Source organism: Tauraco erythrolophus, chromosome 15 (genome assembly GCF_009769465.1).
Source record: "Tauraco erythrolophus isolate bTauEry1 chromosome 15, bTauEry1.pri, whole genome shotgun sequence".
Classification (NCBI taxonomy): domain Eukaryota; kingdom Metazoa; phylum Chordata; class Aves; order Musophagiformes; family Musophagidae; genus Tauraco; species Tauraco erythrolophus.
The window spans coordinates 11,139,698-11,159,632 of NC_141479.1; the positions used below are offsets into that span (position 1 = coordinate 11,139,698).

General features: G+C 36.8%; 1 protein-coding gene across 1 annotated transcript in view; it reads right to left on the reverse strand.

Annotated features, from left to right (window-relative positions):
• Positions 1–19,935, reverse strand: part of LOC104381715 (neural-cadherin) — a 61,886-nt gene that overhangs the window by 17,967 nt on the left and 23,984 nt on the right. The window contains exons 6-21 of the mRNA XM_086620990.1: positions 19,297–19,546; positions 16,370–16,512; positions 14,819–14,991; positions 13,638–13,806; positions 12,713–12,883; positions 11,850–12,022; positions 10,610–10,777; positions 9,774–10,023; positions 9,547–9,674; positions 8,478–8,664; positions 7,572–7,715; positions 5,803–6,086; positions 3,656–5,270; positions 3,159–3,252; positions 2,446–2,630; positions 2,002–2,231 (exon numbers count right to left, since the gene is read on the reverse strand). Coding sequence (XP_086477116.1) covers positions 2,002–2,231; positions 2,446–2,630; positions 3,159–3,252; positions 3,656–5,270; positions 5,803–6,086; positions 7,572–7,715; positions 8,478–8,664; positions 9,547–9,674; positions 9,774–10,023; positions 10,610–10,777; positions 11,850–12,022; positions 12,713–12,883; positions 13,638–13,806; positions 14,819–14,991; positions 16,370–16,512; positions 19,297–19,546 — 4,364 coding nt within the window. The remainder of the gene's footprint in view (positions 1–2,001; positions 2,232–2,445; positions 2,631–3,158; positions 3,253–3,655; positions 5,271–5,802; positions 6,087–7,571; positions 7,716–8,477; positions 8,665–9,546; positions 9,675–9,773; positions 10,024–10,609; positions 10,778–11,849; positions 12,023–12,712; positions 12,884–13,637; positions 13,807–14,818; positions 14,992–16,369; positions 16,513–19,296; positions 19,547–19,935) is intronic.

Here is a 19,935-nt window from a genome sequence, read left to right on the forward strand (position 1 = left end):
TACATTTAATAGGTATTTTTTCAAATGATAAAATGTAAGACAAATATTTTTAAAATAAGCTTTGAAAAGACCAAAGCAAATACACAAATACCAAAGCACTTCCATTTTTTTTAACTTGTGCCATCATCTCAATTCACCACTGTAAGAACTTTGACCTTTATAATTGTCAGCTTATCTCAAATATCATACCATGTATTGAAAAACATGTCCCCAAAGGCACAAAACACACTTTACAAGGACATGATGCATTCTGTCAATGCAGTTTTGTGTCTGCTGCCCACATCTATCACCATTAGTTGAGAGTCCATAATGCACATTTAGACAGCTATTTAATAGTGTTATGGAAAAACATAGCTTATATAAACAATCTTGGCTCCTTTACAGTAATAGGATGGATTATTTTTCTGCTAAATAAAAATAGTTACCAAGGAGGTAATGCAAACATATTCTTTATTTAGCAATTCAATGAATAACTCCAGTGCTAATTACTTATTTTCTATATTTATAGTTAAACACGTACAAAAACTACTGGAGAAATTCTCCAGCTATGATTGGTTTTCTGTAAACTATTGGTGATTACTCACTAGAGCTATTCATTAAATATTGAAAGGTAATACATAATTAACACACACATATTTTTTCATTAAAATATGTGAAGCAATTCCCTTGTTTACCACTTTGATTAATTCACCTGCCATATACAATGGCACAGAATATTTGAAATCCATGCAATTTTCTATATTATTGTTGCAGTAGTTCAATAAATATGCGAAAGAAGCAGTCATTATGCTTCATGAATACTATCTGTCTCTGATATTTCCTACTTGGTCACTCTGAAGAGTCTCATAATCCACACAACCATTTAAGATACAGTACGATGTAGGCAAGTGGTAAATGAAGATATTCTCTGGTTCCCAGAATCAGGCAGATCATACCATACTCACACAAACAGAAAGCACTGTTTTCTCTTCAGGAAAAATCCTGCACGAGATTCACCATGTATTAAACTCAAATATGTCCCCATAGCCACAAATGACACATCAGGAAGCAGTGCCTTGTCCAGGGCAAGTCACAAGCCGAGCAGTGGCATCTTGCCTTTGTGCAAGGCAGCAGCTTTAGTGTTTGTTCAGCACCATCTGCAGGACTTCAGCAAAACCAAAATCTAGAGGACTACAGATAATCAGAGTGGAGCCAAGACAGGCTGTGTCTGGGTAACTGAGTTAGAGGGCACACAAGATCTGGTAAGAGAGTAAGACAGCTAGGGAACATCGGGAAGGAGAAGAAAACATCTTACCTTCAAAAACTACTTTCCCCTTATAACAATAAAAAAGCTGGGGAAGGGTGTTACTTTGTATTTAAAATTGTCCTTTGGTGAGTTAAATACAATCACAAAATTGGTCGTCTCCATCTCACTTATCTGTTGTAACTATTCTTCTAACCTGCATGTTCCTTCCAGTTGGATTTTTTTCTATGGACTGTCATCTCTTTATACATTAGAATTTCCATCTGGGTGGCATCAAGCCTCTACTGTAAGTGCCTAACCACAACCTCATGATTTGGGTATTTCCATCAGCATCTGGAACGTCCAAAAAGCTGTCATTTTCATGACATTCTGTGTACTACAGTATCACTTTGGCTTCTAGGGACTCTTCTGATTTCATATTCAAAAGTCTGAGAGATTACACTGAAACACTGACTGGAGAAAACACAGGCAAGTGTACCATGATGAGAATGGAGAACCATCTTTTTGTAACTAAAAAGTTATTATATTTATTGAACCAGAAGCTAGTACAACCATATAATAATTGTATGTATGGAACTAAGGAGAAAGGAGAAAGCATGAATTAAGCACCTGCTTGACAACTGTTTTTGTCCTGAGTGAAGCAAAGAAACCTTATCTGTAGATCTAGCATATTCTTCCACTGAGGACTGGGACATACACTTTGCAAACTCAGTATATGGGTGAATTACACAGCTCCATGATAACCCTAGAGAACATACCTCATTTTTAAATGCTGCCATCACAGCATGCAGTTTCTCAGGTCTGTAATACACCAAGCCATCATGGACTGCAAATCTTACATCTGTCTTTTTTCCATCAATGTTCATCACACTGAAGACAATGATATCACTAAGCTTAGCTGGTAACATTTTTGCTAGTAATTCCTTGAACTTGTCATGTCTCGTTTTGCCGTGTTCATCTCTCCTTATGAACTGCTCTGCTGTGGCATCTGGGTTTGAGATTCAAAAACAGACAAACATGAAAGAGTGGGAGACCACAGGTTAATTTTGTGATTCTTCTTCATATTTAACAATATGGAAACATACCAGAAAGTGCTCTACAGCTATAAGTAAATCAAGTGTTGATATAATAACACCTACATCACATAATTATTCAGATATAGAAGCAGCTGATCTAAACTCTTTTCAGCAAACAAAACTAACCTGATAGACGCACAGTGGCTGAGTTTAGAATGGCTTCACTTTCCAGCTCTTTGACATGGATTTGTACTGTAGATACAATATCAGGACAAACTCCATCAGAAACTCTGATTTTCAAGTTGTATATTCCTTGAGGAGTGTTATCCACCATCATCAAAGAACCAGTCCTCTGATTTAATCTGAAATACCTAGACATAAACCAAAATTGAGAACTTGGTTTATTCATTAACACAATTCAGAAGGCCTTAAACGTTACTGTGAAGGTTATAGGATCAAAACACATGCGAATTAGCAAACAATCTTAGAGACCACCAAATTTCCTGCCGCTTTTGATGAACTGATTCCATTCTGCCCTTTTAAATCTGGGATTTGTATTCCACCAACTCTAACATTTAAGGTCAAGCATTAAAAACTCCACCTATGTTTAAATTGTATCTTACAGAATGCACTTTTTTTAATAAACTAATGATGACATCTGACTAAAAATCAACATCATGGTGTGATCCTGCATTCTCTTGGAAAAAATATTTCATCCATTAATTCCTCAATAGCTAGTTACCCAAGTAAAAAAGAAAAAGAGCACTCAGAAGGTGCATTTCTTAATACACTCAGTAACCCTGGCTTTATGCACACCCTCAACACAGAGAAATGCACAGTGAGTAAAATAATTCCAGAAGCATAAATATTACTCATTTTGACACAAATACAATCCTCACTTGAGCAGTTTTCCTTCAAAGAGAAATGTTTTATTGTCCCAGTCATCTTGATCTGGTGCAAACACTTCCCCAAGCACTGTTGTTGACCATTTTCCTGTTGAGATAAATTATAATAAACCTGCATTTAATTTTTGCTTTTCAGTGCACTTTATATTCTGCTGCATTCATTACTGCATTTACTATTTTCAGATTCCTGCTCAATTTGGTGATGGTTATGATCCAAGATTCTTAAAATATTGCATAGCCTGTCGTATGATTTCTGCCAGTTCTGGAAAGGTGAGTACACTATGGGTGTCGCATGAAAGAAGAAAAGCTGAAAACAACACAAAACAACAACAGAATGATACATAAATGCAACTCGATATAAAATCCTCAGACCAAAAAAAAATAAAACATCATCAAGAATTAATTAAGAACAATTAAGAACTGCAAGACAGAATTAGGTGTAAAACTGTGGTATATTCATGAATCTGATATGACATCCAGATAGCACTTACCTTTGTAACTGTACAGATAGATTTCCTTATGGCCAGATTCATGGCAGTTGTCATTTTCATCACCAATTGTTATAGTTAGTGTGTTTGTAGAGCTCATAGCTGGAATCCCATTATCTATTATAACTATTGGCAGATAAAACACCTTCTGCTTTTCTCTGTCAAAGGACCTCAGAGCAGTTACAGTTGCTGTGTTATTTCTGTTGTCGGTAAGAGAAAAATCCAAAGAATTCTGATAATCTGGTGGCAATGAAAATGTAAAGGGTGGCCCATTTTCCTCACTGTCCAGATCAAATGCATGAAGCAATTTTGATGTATGGTTCATGAACACTATTTCAGGCCTCAACATATTTTCCCAAACTACAGGCATATATGGTGCCTCAAACCTTGGTGCATTGTCATTAACATCAAGCAAGTTAATCAAAACCGTAATGCTTCCAGTGCGGGCAGGTGTCCCTTGATCTGAAGCTTGTACAATTAAACTGTATTTTTGAAGGACTTCACGATCTAGTGTACTTGTCACAATCACATGACCATGTTGGTCAACTGCAAACTGTCTCATAGGATCTGAATCTGACTTTATAGAATATATAATGTTCCCATTCAAACCAGAATCCTTGTCTGTAGCTCTCACTGTGGTTACTGTAGTACCTATAGGCATATTTTCAAAGAAAGGGCTTGTCTGAATAAACTGAGAAAGGAAAACTGGGCTGTGGTCATTAAAGTCTTCAACTTCAATCAGGCACGCTGCAATACTAGAAAAATCATGATCTTCCACTGTAATAGTAAGATTAAATTGTCTTTCATTTGCATTCTCAAAATCCAATTTTTTTTTCAGTCGAATAGTGCCACATTGCCATTCTTTGCCGTTCTCAATATAAAACTTCTGATCTGGGTCTCCCCCGATGATACTGAATATTAAGTCAGCGTTTTCTCCAACATCTGCATCTATAGCACACACTTGCAGAACTTCTGAGTCGATGGCACTGTTTTCAGGAATTGTTGCCTGCCACATCTTTTTTGTGAATTTAGGTACATGATCATTGACATCTGCAATCCAGATAGTGGCAGTGCCAGTTCCTGTTAGCCCTCCCCCATCTCTTGCTTCAACAGTAAGAAAATACTTGTCAGTCCTTTCTCTGTCTAGCATTCCCCCCTCTACACGGATTGTACCAGTATTGGGATTGATATTAAACATGTCAGTACCAAACTCATTTTTCACATTCTCTGTTATCCTGTACGTCAGGACAGCATTAAGACCCACATTTGGATCATCACGATCAACTGCACCCATTTCCATGACTAACGTGTCTGCAGGAGAATTTTCAAAGACGCTCCCGTTGCAATCATCAGGCATGCATGTGAACATGGGTGCATTGTCATTTATATCCCACACATTGATAATTACATCAGCAAATCCCGTAAGTCCTTCTCCACCTTCATCAGTAGCCAATACAACAAATCTCCAGAGCGCTCTCTCTTCCCGATCCAGCATCTTGTGTGAGTAAATGCTGCCTACTTTCTCGTCTATTGTGAAAATATCAGCTGCACCATACCCATGCAACGAGTATCTCAAATCTCCTTCATCCACATTACTATCAGGATCACTTGCCATAACCTACAAAAGTTTGGAAACAAAGACAATGAATTATAAAATAGGCAATGATTGCATTATATCCTATATATATCCTATATATGCTGCTGCAGTCTAAAGGAGTCCAAGCAAAAGTATATGACATGCTATTAATATGTGCATGCCCGATGCATGGCGAATGAGAGGTGACTGAGGGACAACTCAGAGTAGATAAACATGCTTTGCACTACAATAACAATGTAGATATTCTAATACTAAAATCATATTATTTTTTTCATATTTGTAGAGGGAATTTAACTATGTTGTTCTGATAGCTACTTGAAAGTAATAATGATTTGCTTTTTAGGATCACAAATTATCTATTCTGCTTATCTGCTTACTATCTTTCTAATTATTTTTCCACAAAAGTCCATTTCTCTTCTTCCATTGACAAAAAAAATATCAGTAAAACTAAATTTCATTAATACATCTGTGCTGGATTATTATTAACTTAATTGTACCAGAGTAATCTGTGCTTTCACTGAAATATTACAATCTCTCAAACTGCATACACTACCTGAAGTACAAAGACTGGTAACCCATCCAGTTCCTCAATTATACTTCCATAGTATTCATTGATAGAGAAAACTGGAGTCTCATCATTTTTATTCATGACATTGATGATGATAACCGCATAATCTTCCCATTTCCCATCAGAGGCCAACAAGTGAATCTCATACATTTTTGTTTCTTCATAATCCAGTGGCTGGGCAATAAAAATGGCTCCTGTTTCTGGTTCTACATCGAGTACTCCTCCTGTGTTCCCAGCTGTGATCTGATATCGTAATTTAGCATTTGTTCCTGTCAATTACCAACAGTGTCAGAAAACACACATTTCTTGAAGTAGATTAAAAACATGGGATGTTAAGATGAAGAACAAATCATATGCTAACTGATTTTTGGTATTATAATTCTGTAGTCTTTTAAAAATTGCAGCTATGTCAGATTACTTATTTTACAAGATCATAAGTAATCTTGTCAGATTCCAATTGTACTGGTATGTACAATTGTAATTTGTGTCTAATTATAAAATGTGTCTTTGCAATGAAGTATTAATTCTCCTTTTATTTATGATCCCATGAATTCACTGAAGGATCAACATGACTGGCCAAGGCTATGGGACCAAAAAGACAAATTCTTACTTGCTAACACCCAGCAGGTAAGAACGAGTTACCGTAAAATACTTCATACTGTAGAATCATTCTGCACTCATATTCATTTATGCAAAGGCTTTACCAACAAACAGGATAATCATGTATCAGGCCAGAGGAAACAGTCCTAACAGAACTTCTCGAAATTTCAGATGCAGCACCAATTTCCCAATGGTTTTAGATCAAGTAAAGACTTTTAGCCTTTCTGCAAGCTCTACCTTCACATTACCATTCTTCTCTTCTTTCATAGCTACATTTTAATCATTTACTTTATTAAAAGGATAGAAATAAAGTGCTGTATATTTATCACATCAGGGCTCCTGATCCAATGGAGTAGATTTACAGGCAGTCTAAGTAATAAACTAAAAGTTTCTTGAATAGGTAAATCCTTCTCCAGTACAACTTAGCCACATTTCCCTCAACCTCCTTGAGTGGGTGAGGAATGCAGCCAGGATGTACTTGCATGTCACAGGCAAGCTGACAGAACAGTCCCGTGGGACTTGTGCAACAAAAAAAAACCCTATGGTTTCGCCATACAACAAAGACAAACTAGTAGCGCACCATGGCTAAAAGATGGAAGTCTGTACCATTCTCTCTCTCATTTACGAGCACTGGTTACATACTTATTTTTACACGACATGGTTGAATTCCTGACTGATTTGCAGATAAAGCAATATAGCTATGACTCATCATATGCGTTTAGGAAGTCTAGTTTCAAATACGAGGATGTGTACTAAAAAAATAAAGAACAATACAACTACATTGTCCATAGAGAAAGCAAATTAATCTCACTGAAATCTAGTCTGATTCATTCTAGTTAACCAGGACATTTTTACTGGCGCCCATTTATAAGAAAATGATATGATCTATAATAAATTTGTATTTGCTGGCACAGAAATTATAGCCCATCATCCCACATTAATGCATTGCCTCCTGAAATAAGAGTTATTTGACTTATGCCTCACAGCTCCATTATGAACTAATGTTCATGTCTGATCAGTTCACACTTAAAGAAGTTTTAAAATCTAGAGACAAAAAGACACTTTCCTTTCTAACACCACTAAATACGTCTTGGTGTGCTGAAATTAACTCATTAATATTTTAGATGCAGCTATGGGGAATTCCAATACTTTACCTTCATCTTCATCATTAGCGCTGACTGTAATGACAGTCGATCCCACATCCTGGTCTTCATCCACATGTACTTCATAGACACTTTGAGTGAAGACAGGCTTGTTATCATTCACATCGCTGATAAAAACGTGCACGTAGGCCGTGTCTAGAGAGACAAGAAACAAGAGATTAAAATACTCGGCTGTGCCACTTCTGTCAGCTACAATTCCTTAAACTGTCTAGCTGCACGTTAAATGAAGACGAATACGCAGACAATACAGAAACAAACCCTTAGGGTTGGGGACAATATATATACCAACATTACTCAAAAGCACTTGGATATTAAATGAATGTCACATTCAATTTGTTTAAACAGATAATATATGAATAATTAATGTCTAATATGGCAATTGTAAAGGTTTTAGTCATAACTTTTTGTCCTGAAGCCACAAAAGTCAAATTTTAAGTCTTTCTTTAAGCACAGCCATCAATCGAGAATGGGATTTTCTATCTTGAAGTTTCCTGCTTCATAGTTCATAATTACTTTTGACTGAATACAGTAAGTATCACACGCAGTGTGCTTTGAGAAACACCTCTGCTACCCAAATATCTGCATCCTATGGATAACGGGTACGTCTTTGCTCAGCTAGGAAATATTCTCTAAAATCTAACTATGAAGCCCTACTTTTCTTTTACTTTCAGAATAAAATACTTGCCCAATCATCCTGTAAAATATCTCTTCTTGCTCTGACACAACTGTTGCACAGAAAAACAGCAAAAAAAGCCAAACCCAAAACCAAAAGAATGGACACTCTTTCACAAGCACACTTGAAAAAAAGGAAATTAGCATTTAATCTTGCATTTCAGAGCTTCTGTTTTCATAGACCAATCCAGGCAAAATCATGCTTGTCACAGACATCTCTCTTACCAGAGTTTGGCTTCCCATGTTTTCCAGGTCGAGCTGATTCAGAGCCATCTACTGACTTGACTTCCAGAAGATAGGATCCCTTCTTCTCTCTGTCAAACACCGAGGCAGTGTATATTGAGCCTGTCCGTGAGTCCAAGTGAAAACATGTGTAGTCTCTGCCACTGTCATGTAACAGGGAATAAGTTATCTACAGGATTAAAGAGAAATTGTTAATCTATACATTCCTTTTGTTGCATAGTTCACAACTAAATAAGTGCAGAGGAAGAAGAAGTCGTCTTGTGTTTGAGAACTCAATCAGGGCCAAGAAAGCTTGGAAAAAATGCCAGTTTGAGTAATCTAGTTTAAAGTCAATTAACTTCCTTGCATGTTGACTGCCAATCTGTAAATGGAAATAAATTTGTCCAGTCTAATCAGTTCCTGAGTTCATTAGTTCACGTTTGCACACTGCTTGTGCAAGAGCACTCAAACTCAGCTGAAGACCCTGGTACTAATATAATACCCACAGGTGAGCTGAATCCAGGTGAGCTGAATTCAAACTTGCTCAGTATCACGGACCATGTTCTAGTCTCTATTAGATACATGTTTTGGTGCACCTGACTTCAGCTTGCATTCTTGTTCTAAGGATATGTCTGCTTTCCATTTTTAGAATCAGGCACGAATACCTCCACTTTTGGTGTTAATTTGGCATATTATGTAAGCATGCAGTTTTCAGTAGCCCCAATGAGTCACAGCTCACAGAAGCATATAACACATTTTTTCTTCCATTAGTTTATCTAATCACATTTATGTAGACCTTTCCAAACCAGGGAATTCTATAGCAAGTTTTTCACCTGAACTACAGGTTGTATAAATATTTCTTCTTTGTTTTCTGTCTCACACCTACTAGTTTCACTTGCTTTTTTCAAATGGCAAGACAGAGAAACATCTAATTAACTACTTTATTTTATCTCATGTTTCCCTATTAGTCATCCCTTTTCTTGGTGAAGACTTCTAGTCTATTTAGCTATTGTTCATACAGAAGTTATTCCATACTTTTCATCACAGAAGATGTATGTCCCCACTTGCTTACCTCACCATTCTGACCAAGGTCAAGGTCGGTGGCAGACACCTGAACGACAAATGTTCCAACACCAGCTGCTTCTGTTATCGAGGCTTCATAAATAGATGAAGTGAAGAATGGGACATTGTCATTGACATCTAAAACATTAAAAAGAGTAAATAAAGAGAAAACTATAAAACTTCAAAGAAAAAAAAGTACTATGATTATACTATAGCATCACTGAACAGCTTACACACCTGTTACATTAATATAGACTGTAGTGAAGGCTGCCAGAGGAACCGCAGCAACATTCTGTGCTCGAACCCTCAGCAAAAAGCTCTTTGTTGTCTCATAATCTAGTGGCTCAGCTACCAGGATTGAAGCAGAACCATCATCTCTGTTTGGAGTCAGGTAGAAACGAACTGGCATGTTGGCCTCCGGAACAAGTCCCTCTTCCAGGTTGTAAGTCACACGGGGATCACCGAGGGGAGAAGTTGCTTTGATTGTCTGCACAGTTCAAAAAGTTTGCATAACCAACATTTTTGTAAGTACAGCAAGACTTCTAAAAGCTTTTGTGTATTGATTCTCCCAGCTCTTCAACTCTCAACTGAAAACATCAGGACAAGTATTTTCTGATACCAAATCTTAACCCTGCCTGATACATCTCCACACTGCAAACAGCTGTGGCCAAGGGTTACCAGTCATTACATGTTTGGATACTCATGCTTTTATCCTAAACAGACGTATTTTGGAGTTACTTCATAAAGCTGTTGCTATTACTCATTCCGAGCAATCAAAATGAACAATTCTAAGCCCAACAATCACCTCAGGTAACACAGAAGCATTCAAAACACTGGAACACCTATAGTGTTGTCCAAATGGGAAGGAAATTAAATAGTGGTTGCACACGTAAATTAGAGCAAAAATGCTGGTTACTGTTAGCATTTCTGAAAGAAAATTGATAGCAGATCACTGGTCCCTACAATACACAAAATTGTTACAACAGCTCACTATATTTAAGCAAATAAGCAATGTATAGTTACTCTATAGCTTTAGAGATATAGGAAGACAAACAAGTCTGTCCCAACCTTACCAAAATTGATGCATCTCGTGTAGTGTTCTCTGGAATAACAACTTCATAGCTGTCTCTTTCCCACTGTGGAGGCTGGTTTTTTGCACTGGTAATAGTTACCACAAGTTTAATTTTACTGCTCCTGTTACCACCATCTGTAGCAATAATCTCTCGAATTATAGATGATCTCTGAACATTAAAAAAGGTTTCATTACTGAGGGTTTTGATCAGGACACTAAAGAGGTGTGGGGTTTTATCCCCCCAAAAATAAATGAATACTTAAAATTGAAGGCACACTTTAAAAAACCTGCACAGAAGAAAAACATCCACAACTGCAGAATACTGAGCTCAGAACATGAAGTAGGTTCAAGGTTGCTGAAAATTCTGCTATTTGCTTTAATTAAGACTGTTGGAAAATGTTGCTATTTGTCTTAATAAACCCTAGCAAATTGCAAACAGTTTAAAACAAAACCAAAAAACCCTCACTTCACAGAGTTCTAGAGTTCTTAAGCTTATCTATCAGCAGGTTTTGTTATTAGGTCTGTAGTGTTCTTAGATTCAATAAAGAAAATATCTTAAAAGGATACACCTTCACCAAAGTTTTCTGTGTCACTTACTTAGAAGTTAAATTTCTATTGAGTATTTAAAGACTGACATCTTTAAAAATAATACTGTTGTTTCAACACAAATTAGTTTACAACTTTGAAAATACCAAACTGCTTATGTAGGTAACTAGAAATGGCTGCAATTGGTAAATTTTACGTAACTACATGCAACAATTTTGTTCATTATGCTTTCACTCTTCTGAGGGATAGCTATGCTTAGTCCACCACGACTAACATGCATCAAGATGGGAATCTGCATCAGAAGCAAAATTTCACACTCCTTCACATTCAGGTTTGCATTTTAACTCATTGCCTGTTAACATAGTGAAGTCCTACACCTGGGTTCTTCCTCCCCTGCTTACAGTCTCAGCCCTCCAGTCCTTGATACTAGTATGCCAAAGCTAATGAAATGGGAAGAACAAGTTCTCAGAGGGAGTGCTGTCAGCTTTCCAACTGAAAGCAGGACTTGCTTATATGCAATTCACAGCCAATGAACACATCAGCTAAAAGCCTTAGACTCATGTTTAATTTAAACATGACGTATTGATCCTCTAACATGAAGGGGTAACATGGAGGTAAAGGAAAAATTCATGACCTCAGTCACTCCTATGATACACTGAGATAGCCAGCTTAAAAAGGAAAGCAAGTTGCCATACCTGAGATATGGGTTGGTTCACAAACACCCAGCCTGTAGTAGGATTAATTTGTAAATAATTTGGTTCTTCATTTGCTATCGAATATGTAATGGAAGCATTTGAGCTGTAGTCATCATCATGGGCTGTAACACGAAGAAAGCTGGTCCCAACTCTTGTGTCCTCTCTTAGGAAATCTAATGTAAGAAAAGGGTATTTCAAACTGATGATTAATTCACTAAAGTATCATGAATATCTTACTAAGAAATTAAGAAATACTAAAGTAATAATTTATGGAAGCTATAACTTTATCTTCCTTGGAACAATGGCCATAAAAATCAAAATGACTATTTTAAAGAGCTCCTATCACTCCAGAGCTATGGATCACATTTGAATTTCATATTATCACATTCATAACCTGGAATTCTTACTTCTCATAACATACTACTTTTTTTTTTTTTGTCTTGTATTTTTACTAAGGGACTAATTGCTCTGTACAAAATACACATAAATGGAATTTTAATTTATTGCATAAAACCAGAAAAAAAGGACACATTGTCAGAAACTACTTTCTAGGATTTGCATAGTATAACTAACAGAGAATTATCAGTCTTCACTTTTTTATTAATAGCATACCTGCCTCTAGGTGTTTATCCATAAACAAAAAGGGTTTTTTGAAGAACCCAGAAGGAAAGGTAAAACAACAAACAATACAGAATGTATACAGAATAACAATTCTGCTAATAATTAAGGTAAGTGCGTCTCGGGCTGCAATCACCTAGTTGGTCACAAGATCTACTGCCAAGAAAGACAAAACCCAAAAATCTTAGACATCAGGTACGCTCACACTCAAGGCACCGAAACTCTATCCAATGACTCTCAATTACATTCATAGTGGGTGTTTTCAAATCTGGGATCATTGTCATTTTGGTCCAGGATGATAATATTTATCTGACATATTCCAATGAGTGGTTCCGCTGCCTGGTCTGTTGCTGTCACAGTGATAGGATATTCCCTCTGTTTTTCTCGATCAAACACCTGAACAGTTGTCAGAACTCCTGAAAACAAATTAAATAACAGAGTTAAAATACTACACATTTGACAATATTCTACATTTAGGTGTTTATTTGTCTGTCAATACATTGAGATACAATAGGTTAAATAAAACTATAATGTGAACTTCAGGTTCAAGGATCCAATCACAAGATTTAACAAATTTCAACAGCTTAAATTATACTGCTCAGGCAGATACAAACTTCATACGCACCTCTACAGACAATTGGACTTAAATTTAGAAAACAGAAATAAGCACCAAAATAACTTTAAGAGAATGAGTTTATAAAAAAATATTTCTTTTGAAGAGCAGCAAGTACAGGTTAAAGGCATGTTTCATGTCTTTTATCCTCCAGAAGTTCAGCCTGAACTTTAGTTTTGGCCTTCCAAGACTTAGTCTCTTTGGTGTTTGTAAGTCTACTGTCATTTGGATGAATCATTTATATGCCATTAGCCATGTTGCAAGATAATGTGCACTTAAAATACGGTGGTTTTTTTAAATCTAGTTACAAACCCACAGAAGTTATTTCACACAGTAGAACTTTCACATTTCAGGGAAAAGATCCATTCTAGTTCAGTATTGGACACATGAAACCAAAGGGATAATATTTGTTCATGCAGTTAATACCGTTTATATTTTGTCTGCTATCAAAAAACTCAATGAAAAACCATAAAGTCTGATTTTATTTAAGCATTTTTTCCCATCAGTGTAATGGAGTGGTTTCTATATGCCAGTATCAGTCCTGATATTTGCTTTACCTGTGTCAGGATGAATACTAAATGCTGGTAGGACACCACCTCTGTGCATCAAGCCATATTTCACTATACCATTGGCTCCTTCATCAGCATCAGTGGCTTCAACCTGCAGCACAACTGTTCCTGAAGGCTGATTTTCCAATACAGAAGCGTGTTCCCGATAATACTGACACTACGAGAGGAAGGGAAAAAAGAAAAAAACAAGGACTTATCATGCCATTTGATTTAAAAATATACTAGAAGGAAAAAACAAAAAAGATTTAGCTGCACTTCCTTTCACATGCACTGATGTTAATGCTTTGTCTGTACCATGATTTACAGACTTCACTTGCATTTCGCAGTTACACAAACAACGCACAGCATGAGGCCACTGAGCACCTCCAACTAGTGAAAACATCTGGAGAAAAAGTTACAGTTGTGTATACTTCCAAATGCAAATATTTTTGTGTATTAGCGAAAGTCTTATAAAAAAGAGGGCATACACTTGCTCAAACCACAGAACTGCTTTGATCTGAAAGTGATTTCTACACAAAGCAACTTCGTCTAGGACATATTACGGAGAATTTCCAAGATTGACATGAATAGTCACTGAATTTTCAAAATATGCAACATGACCCATCAACATTTTCAGCCATCAGCACAAAATTTGAAATTTTTAGACAACAGATCTTTAATATGAATTAACATTCCTCAAAACATATTCAAGAATTTATTTTTTACAGTACTTTACAAATTAAGCTAAACCACTTTCATTCTTCTCTTTTTCATCAGTTCCAGACATAAAATCATGAAATGAAGCCCATGTAATTTAGAGAGGTATTTTAGAATATTTTGAAAGAAGTCCACTGCATAGGTAGTTATACCTATTGATTCCTCATCATATATGTGTTCACTGAAACTCCAAAACTTTTTCACTCAACCTTATCTTCTAAAATGCCAGAGATGAGATGTTCAGGGAAAAGACAGTGCTCACAGGAGCTGTTCTGCCACAAGAGGAGAAGAAACCCTGTAAGTCCTAGGAGAGGGATGGAAAAGGTGGACAAGACAGTGGCATCAGGACTCGAAGAGAGACAGAAGCAGACCGCTTCTTGAATAGCTCATCTGCTGCATCGCTTGCAGCAACAACACAGTCTTAACCATTTACCACACAGTCTGATACAAATGACTAAGCCTCATGTATTTACCTTCTGAAAGACAGGTTTGTTATTGTTGACATCATCAATTTTCACAACAACCTGGGCAGTACTTGTAAGAGAACAGGGCCCTCCAGAAGCGTTATCATCAGCAGCTGTAACATTAAGTACATATTCTGTTCCCTGGAGCTTAGGAAACGGACTTGAACGAAGTCTAACTAGCCCTGTAAAAACAATAGTAGGTTCTGGCTTTTTATTTTTTACTACAACACCCAATTACTGTTATTCTTCTCATTAGTAATCACAACAACAAACCGTTCTGGATTATCCATTCACCAATAAATCACTAGGCTGCTAGAGTTTAATTTAACTGTGGTGTTTTTACTGCAGTCTGATACTAAAACAAAATTAAGACAGCACAGCAGGTTGGTTTGTCTGCAGGTATGTTTACAGAACTAAATGAGACAACAGCTACAACTCAGCTGACCTGCACATATTATTCTGCATATCTGTTGCAGAAAACAAAACAAAACAAAACAAAACAAGAAAGCCAGGGAAACAGTGTGGCAGACTTCTGTTTCACCTGCACCAGCCCCACCGGTGAGCCTGGCTATGTTCCTGTATCACTATTGCAACGAAGCACGTGTCACCATGTCTGCTGCTGTAGCTACCAACGCCAGCACAACTGAAACTAGTACAGATCTACCTTCCTGCAGCACAATCACAGCAGCATTTAGCTACTTAGGCATATCCTCAGAATCCTGTATTTTGCTACCCTCTCCAGCCACCCAAACGATACACCCTGCTGGATGGACATAAAGGCACTGTCAGAGAAAGACGTATGAAAGATTTGCTACAAAAGCAAAAGAGACTACAGCTATCTGAGACCATGCAGTAAGAAGCTGTCACTCTTTTGCTCCATCATCCATCAATCACCTCTATTATTCATCAGGCATCATAGAATTGCCATTACAACAGAGTATTGTCACAGCATCAATGCCATTCAATTTGCCTGCAAATGTATTGTTTTTAGCTGCAGCACTTATTTTTGATGCATTTCCATTTTATCTTGGCACTTCTTTGACAAGGGGGTACAGACTATTCCCCTGTGAGGGGGCTGTGAGGTCCTTGCCCCTGCCTGCCTTGCTGTCACCCTTGACTCCCACTTCACCTTACTCTGCAGAGTAGCCCTTGCTTGCTACTACTTTGAAACTAGTTTCCTAGATTAAATGTTATTCAAATCCTTGTTTGACATTTTGGAATGCCATACCTACCCTTATCAATAACAACGTTCCCTACTAAGTTATCTGTTATCTATCATAATGCTATTAAGTTACTGACTGAAAGCAAACAATGAACAAGTAAGATAGGTCAATTACACAAAGCTTTTAGGAAAATGATACCATTTTTTAAACATTATACAAGAGTCTAGAACAACTGCATCTTTTTCCTGCACTTTTTAAAGTTAGTTTTACTATCAGCTTCAAAAACTGCATATGCTATTCAGTTTTTAGAATTGCTACCTAAAGAATACCAAACTCAAGCTCCATTGCATCAGAATCAACATTATCATGCAGCAGCAAAGAGCTAATATATTATTACCTTTCTTAGGGTCAATAACAAAGTTTCCTTTTTGATTCCCCGACAGAATATCGTATGTCACACCATCTCCATCAGGGTCAATCGCATTAACTGTAGCAATCAGTGTGTTTGGGCCTGCATCTTCAGAAACAAAACTCCTGTAGCTGTTAAAAGAAATTATGAAAACACATTTATGAATTTAGATAGGAAATAATATATACAGAGCTATGCTTTAAAACACCTACTGACCTGTACAAAGGGTACTGCAGACATTTGCAATTTATTATATAATTACACTGAAAAGATGCTGCTTTGTTAACTAGTGAAATGACAGTATTGATGATCTGTCCACCCATCCATTTCTTTCTGTCATTGCCTCCCATAGATTTCCATTGCAAACTCCCAGCAGTACTGAAGCTTTGAAGCTCAGCTTCGCACCAAGACTTGGGCTAAAGCTGAAAGCGTTGCTTGTTATAGTACACTTTCTGACACAAGCTGTCAAAGTGCTTTCAGTGCAGTCTTTGCACCAGCATGACTGAGACGAGAATTAGATCTGGAGGATATGTGCATAATGTTAGTTTTACAAAAATCTCTTCTCAAGTCCAGACACATCACTGACATTGTAAGCTCTTAAGAGGCATTATCGGCCTAAGCTTAACGCTCTCTGGAGTAGAAAAGCCCCCTGCTTTAGCAAAGTCCCTAATATTTATTATTTTTTTTCTGACTGGATTGAGCATTGGCCAGACTAAGCATACTACAGACCTGTCCATAGTAGATATCCCAAAGCTCAGCCATAAGAATGAACTACAGCTGGCTGCATCCAACAAGACAGATAAAATACATATGTACCACCAAGTTCAGAGTGCTTATGAACCCACTTTCTCAATGCTGAAAACAGGAAAAATTCAAAGAAAAAAAGAAAACGGATGCACAGAAAACATCTCCCTTAGCTTTTGCTATCTAGATTGTGTGTTTTCATCAAAACCTTCATAGAGAAATCTTTTTTTCTTCCCCAATTTAATATGCAACGAAGTAAGAGAAATAAATTATCCTGGTTTAGCTCAGTCACAACCTTCAGGACACTGTTTTAACTCTGCATCTGGAAAGCAAGTGAACAGTAATTCTGACAATTTTGAACATGAAATATAGAGACAAAAGTTCAAGTCATCAGAAGAGGTCTCTTAAAAAGCAGAAAGTAAAAGCTGACAACATGAAACAGAGTGGTAGCCTTAAGCATTTGGTAACTGTGATACAGAATAATCACGATGAAAGAAAGCTCATGGCAAGGAATCATAAGTTTATACTGGACTGTAAATCTATTTAAACAAAGGACTAGAAGGACATCATCATCATCGTGATTTGTATTAGCCTGCCAGGAGCATAACATTAATTGCAAACTAGTCTCTTAACAGGATCTAATCTATGGGTGTTCACGACGAATCTATTTCACACAAAACTTCAACCAAGGTCTGTCTGAAATTCACCTTTGGGTTCAAGTTTTTGATAACTGGAAAGATAAAGCAAAATCAAAGCCTGGTTAACCTGGTTAAACAAAACCTTGAGATGAATTCAGCTCCTGCAATTCGAATTCATTCCAATGCCAATCTATACATCTATACAATAGCAGGTTCCCTGCTATTGCATAGGGAACAGAAAAGTTCCTTGTGAATGTTTGGTAATTTAAAATAACACTCATTTTAACTGTATTCTTCAGTAAATTTTAAATATAAGAGCTGGCAGGGTTGTGTGTTTTTTAAAGTATGTTTTCTGCTTCAAATTTGTTAGAGATGCTTACAGCATCTTTAATACTATCACTCATCTCTGATTAAAAAATTAGGAACAGATACAAGACTAACAGACAGAGATAAATATTCAATGACCCTGAATATTAAAACAAATAAATGAAAACTAGGCATCATCTGAAGAGTGAGAAACTTAAAATGGTTTAGTAGAGATCCAATAAGAATTTACAAAAGATCAATTTTTCCAAGTTGTATATCCTAAGCAATGTTTAAGAAAGAAAGGAAGGCACGAGATTTTGAAGCCAGAGGTTACCTTTACATAAAATAAGGACTGTCAGAAAGCTTTGATGTTTTGTTCAGCTAAACCACAATCTTAGCATCACTGAAATCTCTGCCTGGGTTTTGTTCTGAGAAACTTCTACTTTTAAGAGCAGAAGACTGATGCAGAATCTGACTGGGAATTGCTTTACCAAGCCTCTAATGCGAATGCAAGTTTATAGTACATTTGACATTGCTTCAGACACTTCTGAGCCCCAACTATGGATGAAAAATGCTTACTGATGCTTAAGAAAAAAAAAAAAAGTACAGTTTGCAGAGCATAGGACTAAGTGAAGTTAAGTGAACTCCACTTATTGACATTTATCTTGTGGTTTTTATAATTCAGTGGTCATTTAGGATTCTGTCATCTAAGCATTTTTCTCTAGCAATTATAAACCAAGGATGTGGACTGCTGACTCTGTCTAAGCTTAAATTGCTCAATTAAAAGGCAAAATTCCACCATGTACTCTGGATGAGGGCTGAGAACAACACTGAGTCGCCTGCTTTTTCTGCTTGATATCCTTTGGTGATGGAGGGGTCCTCTTGAAATGTATAATCTGAAATTACTGCACCACCTCTTTCAGCACATATTGAAAAAAACATAAGTGCAAGATCTGTCAAAAAAGACTGTCTATATACTACCCCTACCTAGCTAGATACATAAATCCTACTACACGTTGAAACTATGCCCGAAGTTTAAAGTTAAGAACCAAACTGAAAGCTTTTGTTTTTACCGGTATCAACCAAGTCTTGGAGTCAAATCATCCCGCATTTGTCTCTCAGATTTGATTGAACCAAAGCCAGTTACCACCCTGTACTGATCAGCCCTCCAACTAATACAAAAAAAAGGAACAGTAAAAGACAACAGTTTTAACAATATGTATTTACATTGTCTGGGAAAACTGAGGTGCTTCATCATTGACATTTGAAACATGGATCCTAACAGTTGCTGTCCCAGTCTTCGGCTCTTCCCCTTTATCTAAAGCCATAATTATGAACTCATAAAGATGATTAGGTCGCTCATAGTCCAACCGTGTTGCTGGAAAAATAGTACCATGAGAAGTAATACTGAAGTCTTGACTCAAAGTATAATACAGTATTTCGGCATTCTCTTTCGAATCGCAGTCAGTGGCTGTCACTATTAAAAGAGAAGAGAAAGACATTCTGTAGGTCAAAGTTTGTGAATTGGAATGTTAAGTACTGTAACAAAAGAATTAGCGTTTAGTATAAAATTGTAATTGCATTTGCCTTGTCATGTGGTGCTTGAAATAGTTTATAAAACTGTGCTATCCCCTATGCTTTTTATTGAACTTTAGCTTGAAAATAAGTTGTTTTTTTTTAAAAAAAAAAAAAATATTAAGTTCCTGGTACACTTCAGCAATTCAGCCACTAGATCTTCTCTTTGCCTGCTGGATTTAAAGAGCCCTGTACTATCAAGAACGTATTCCCAGAGACATGTATTTTCATGTCCATCTGATCTATGCTGCTGACTTAAGATCACTCAGACAGATCACACCCTGTGTGATT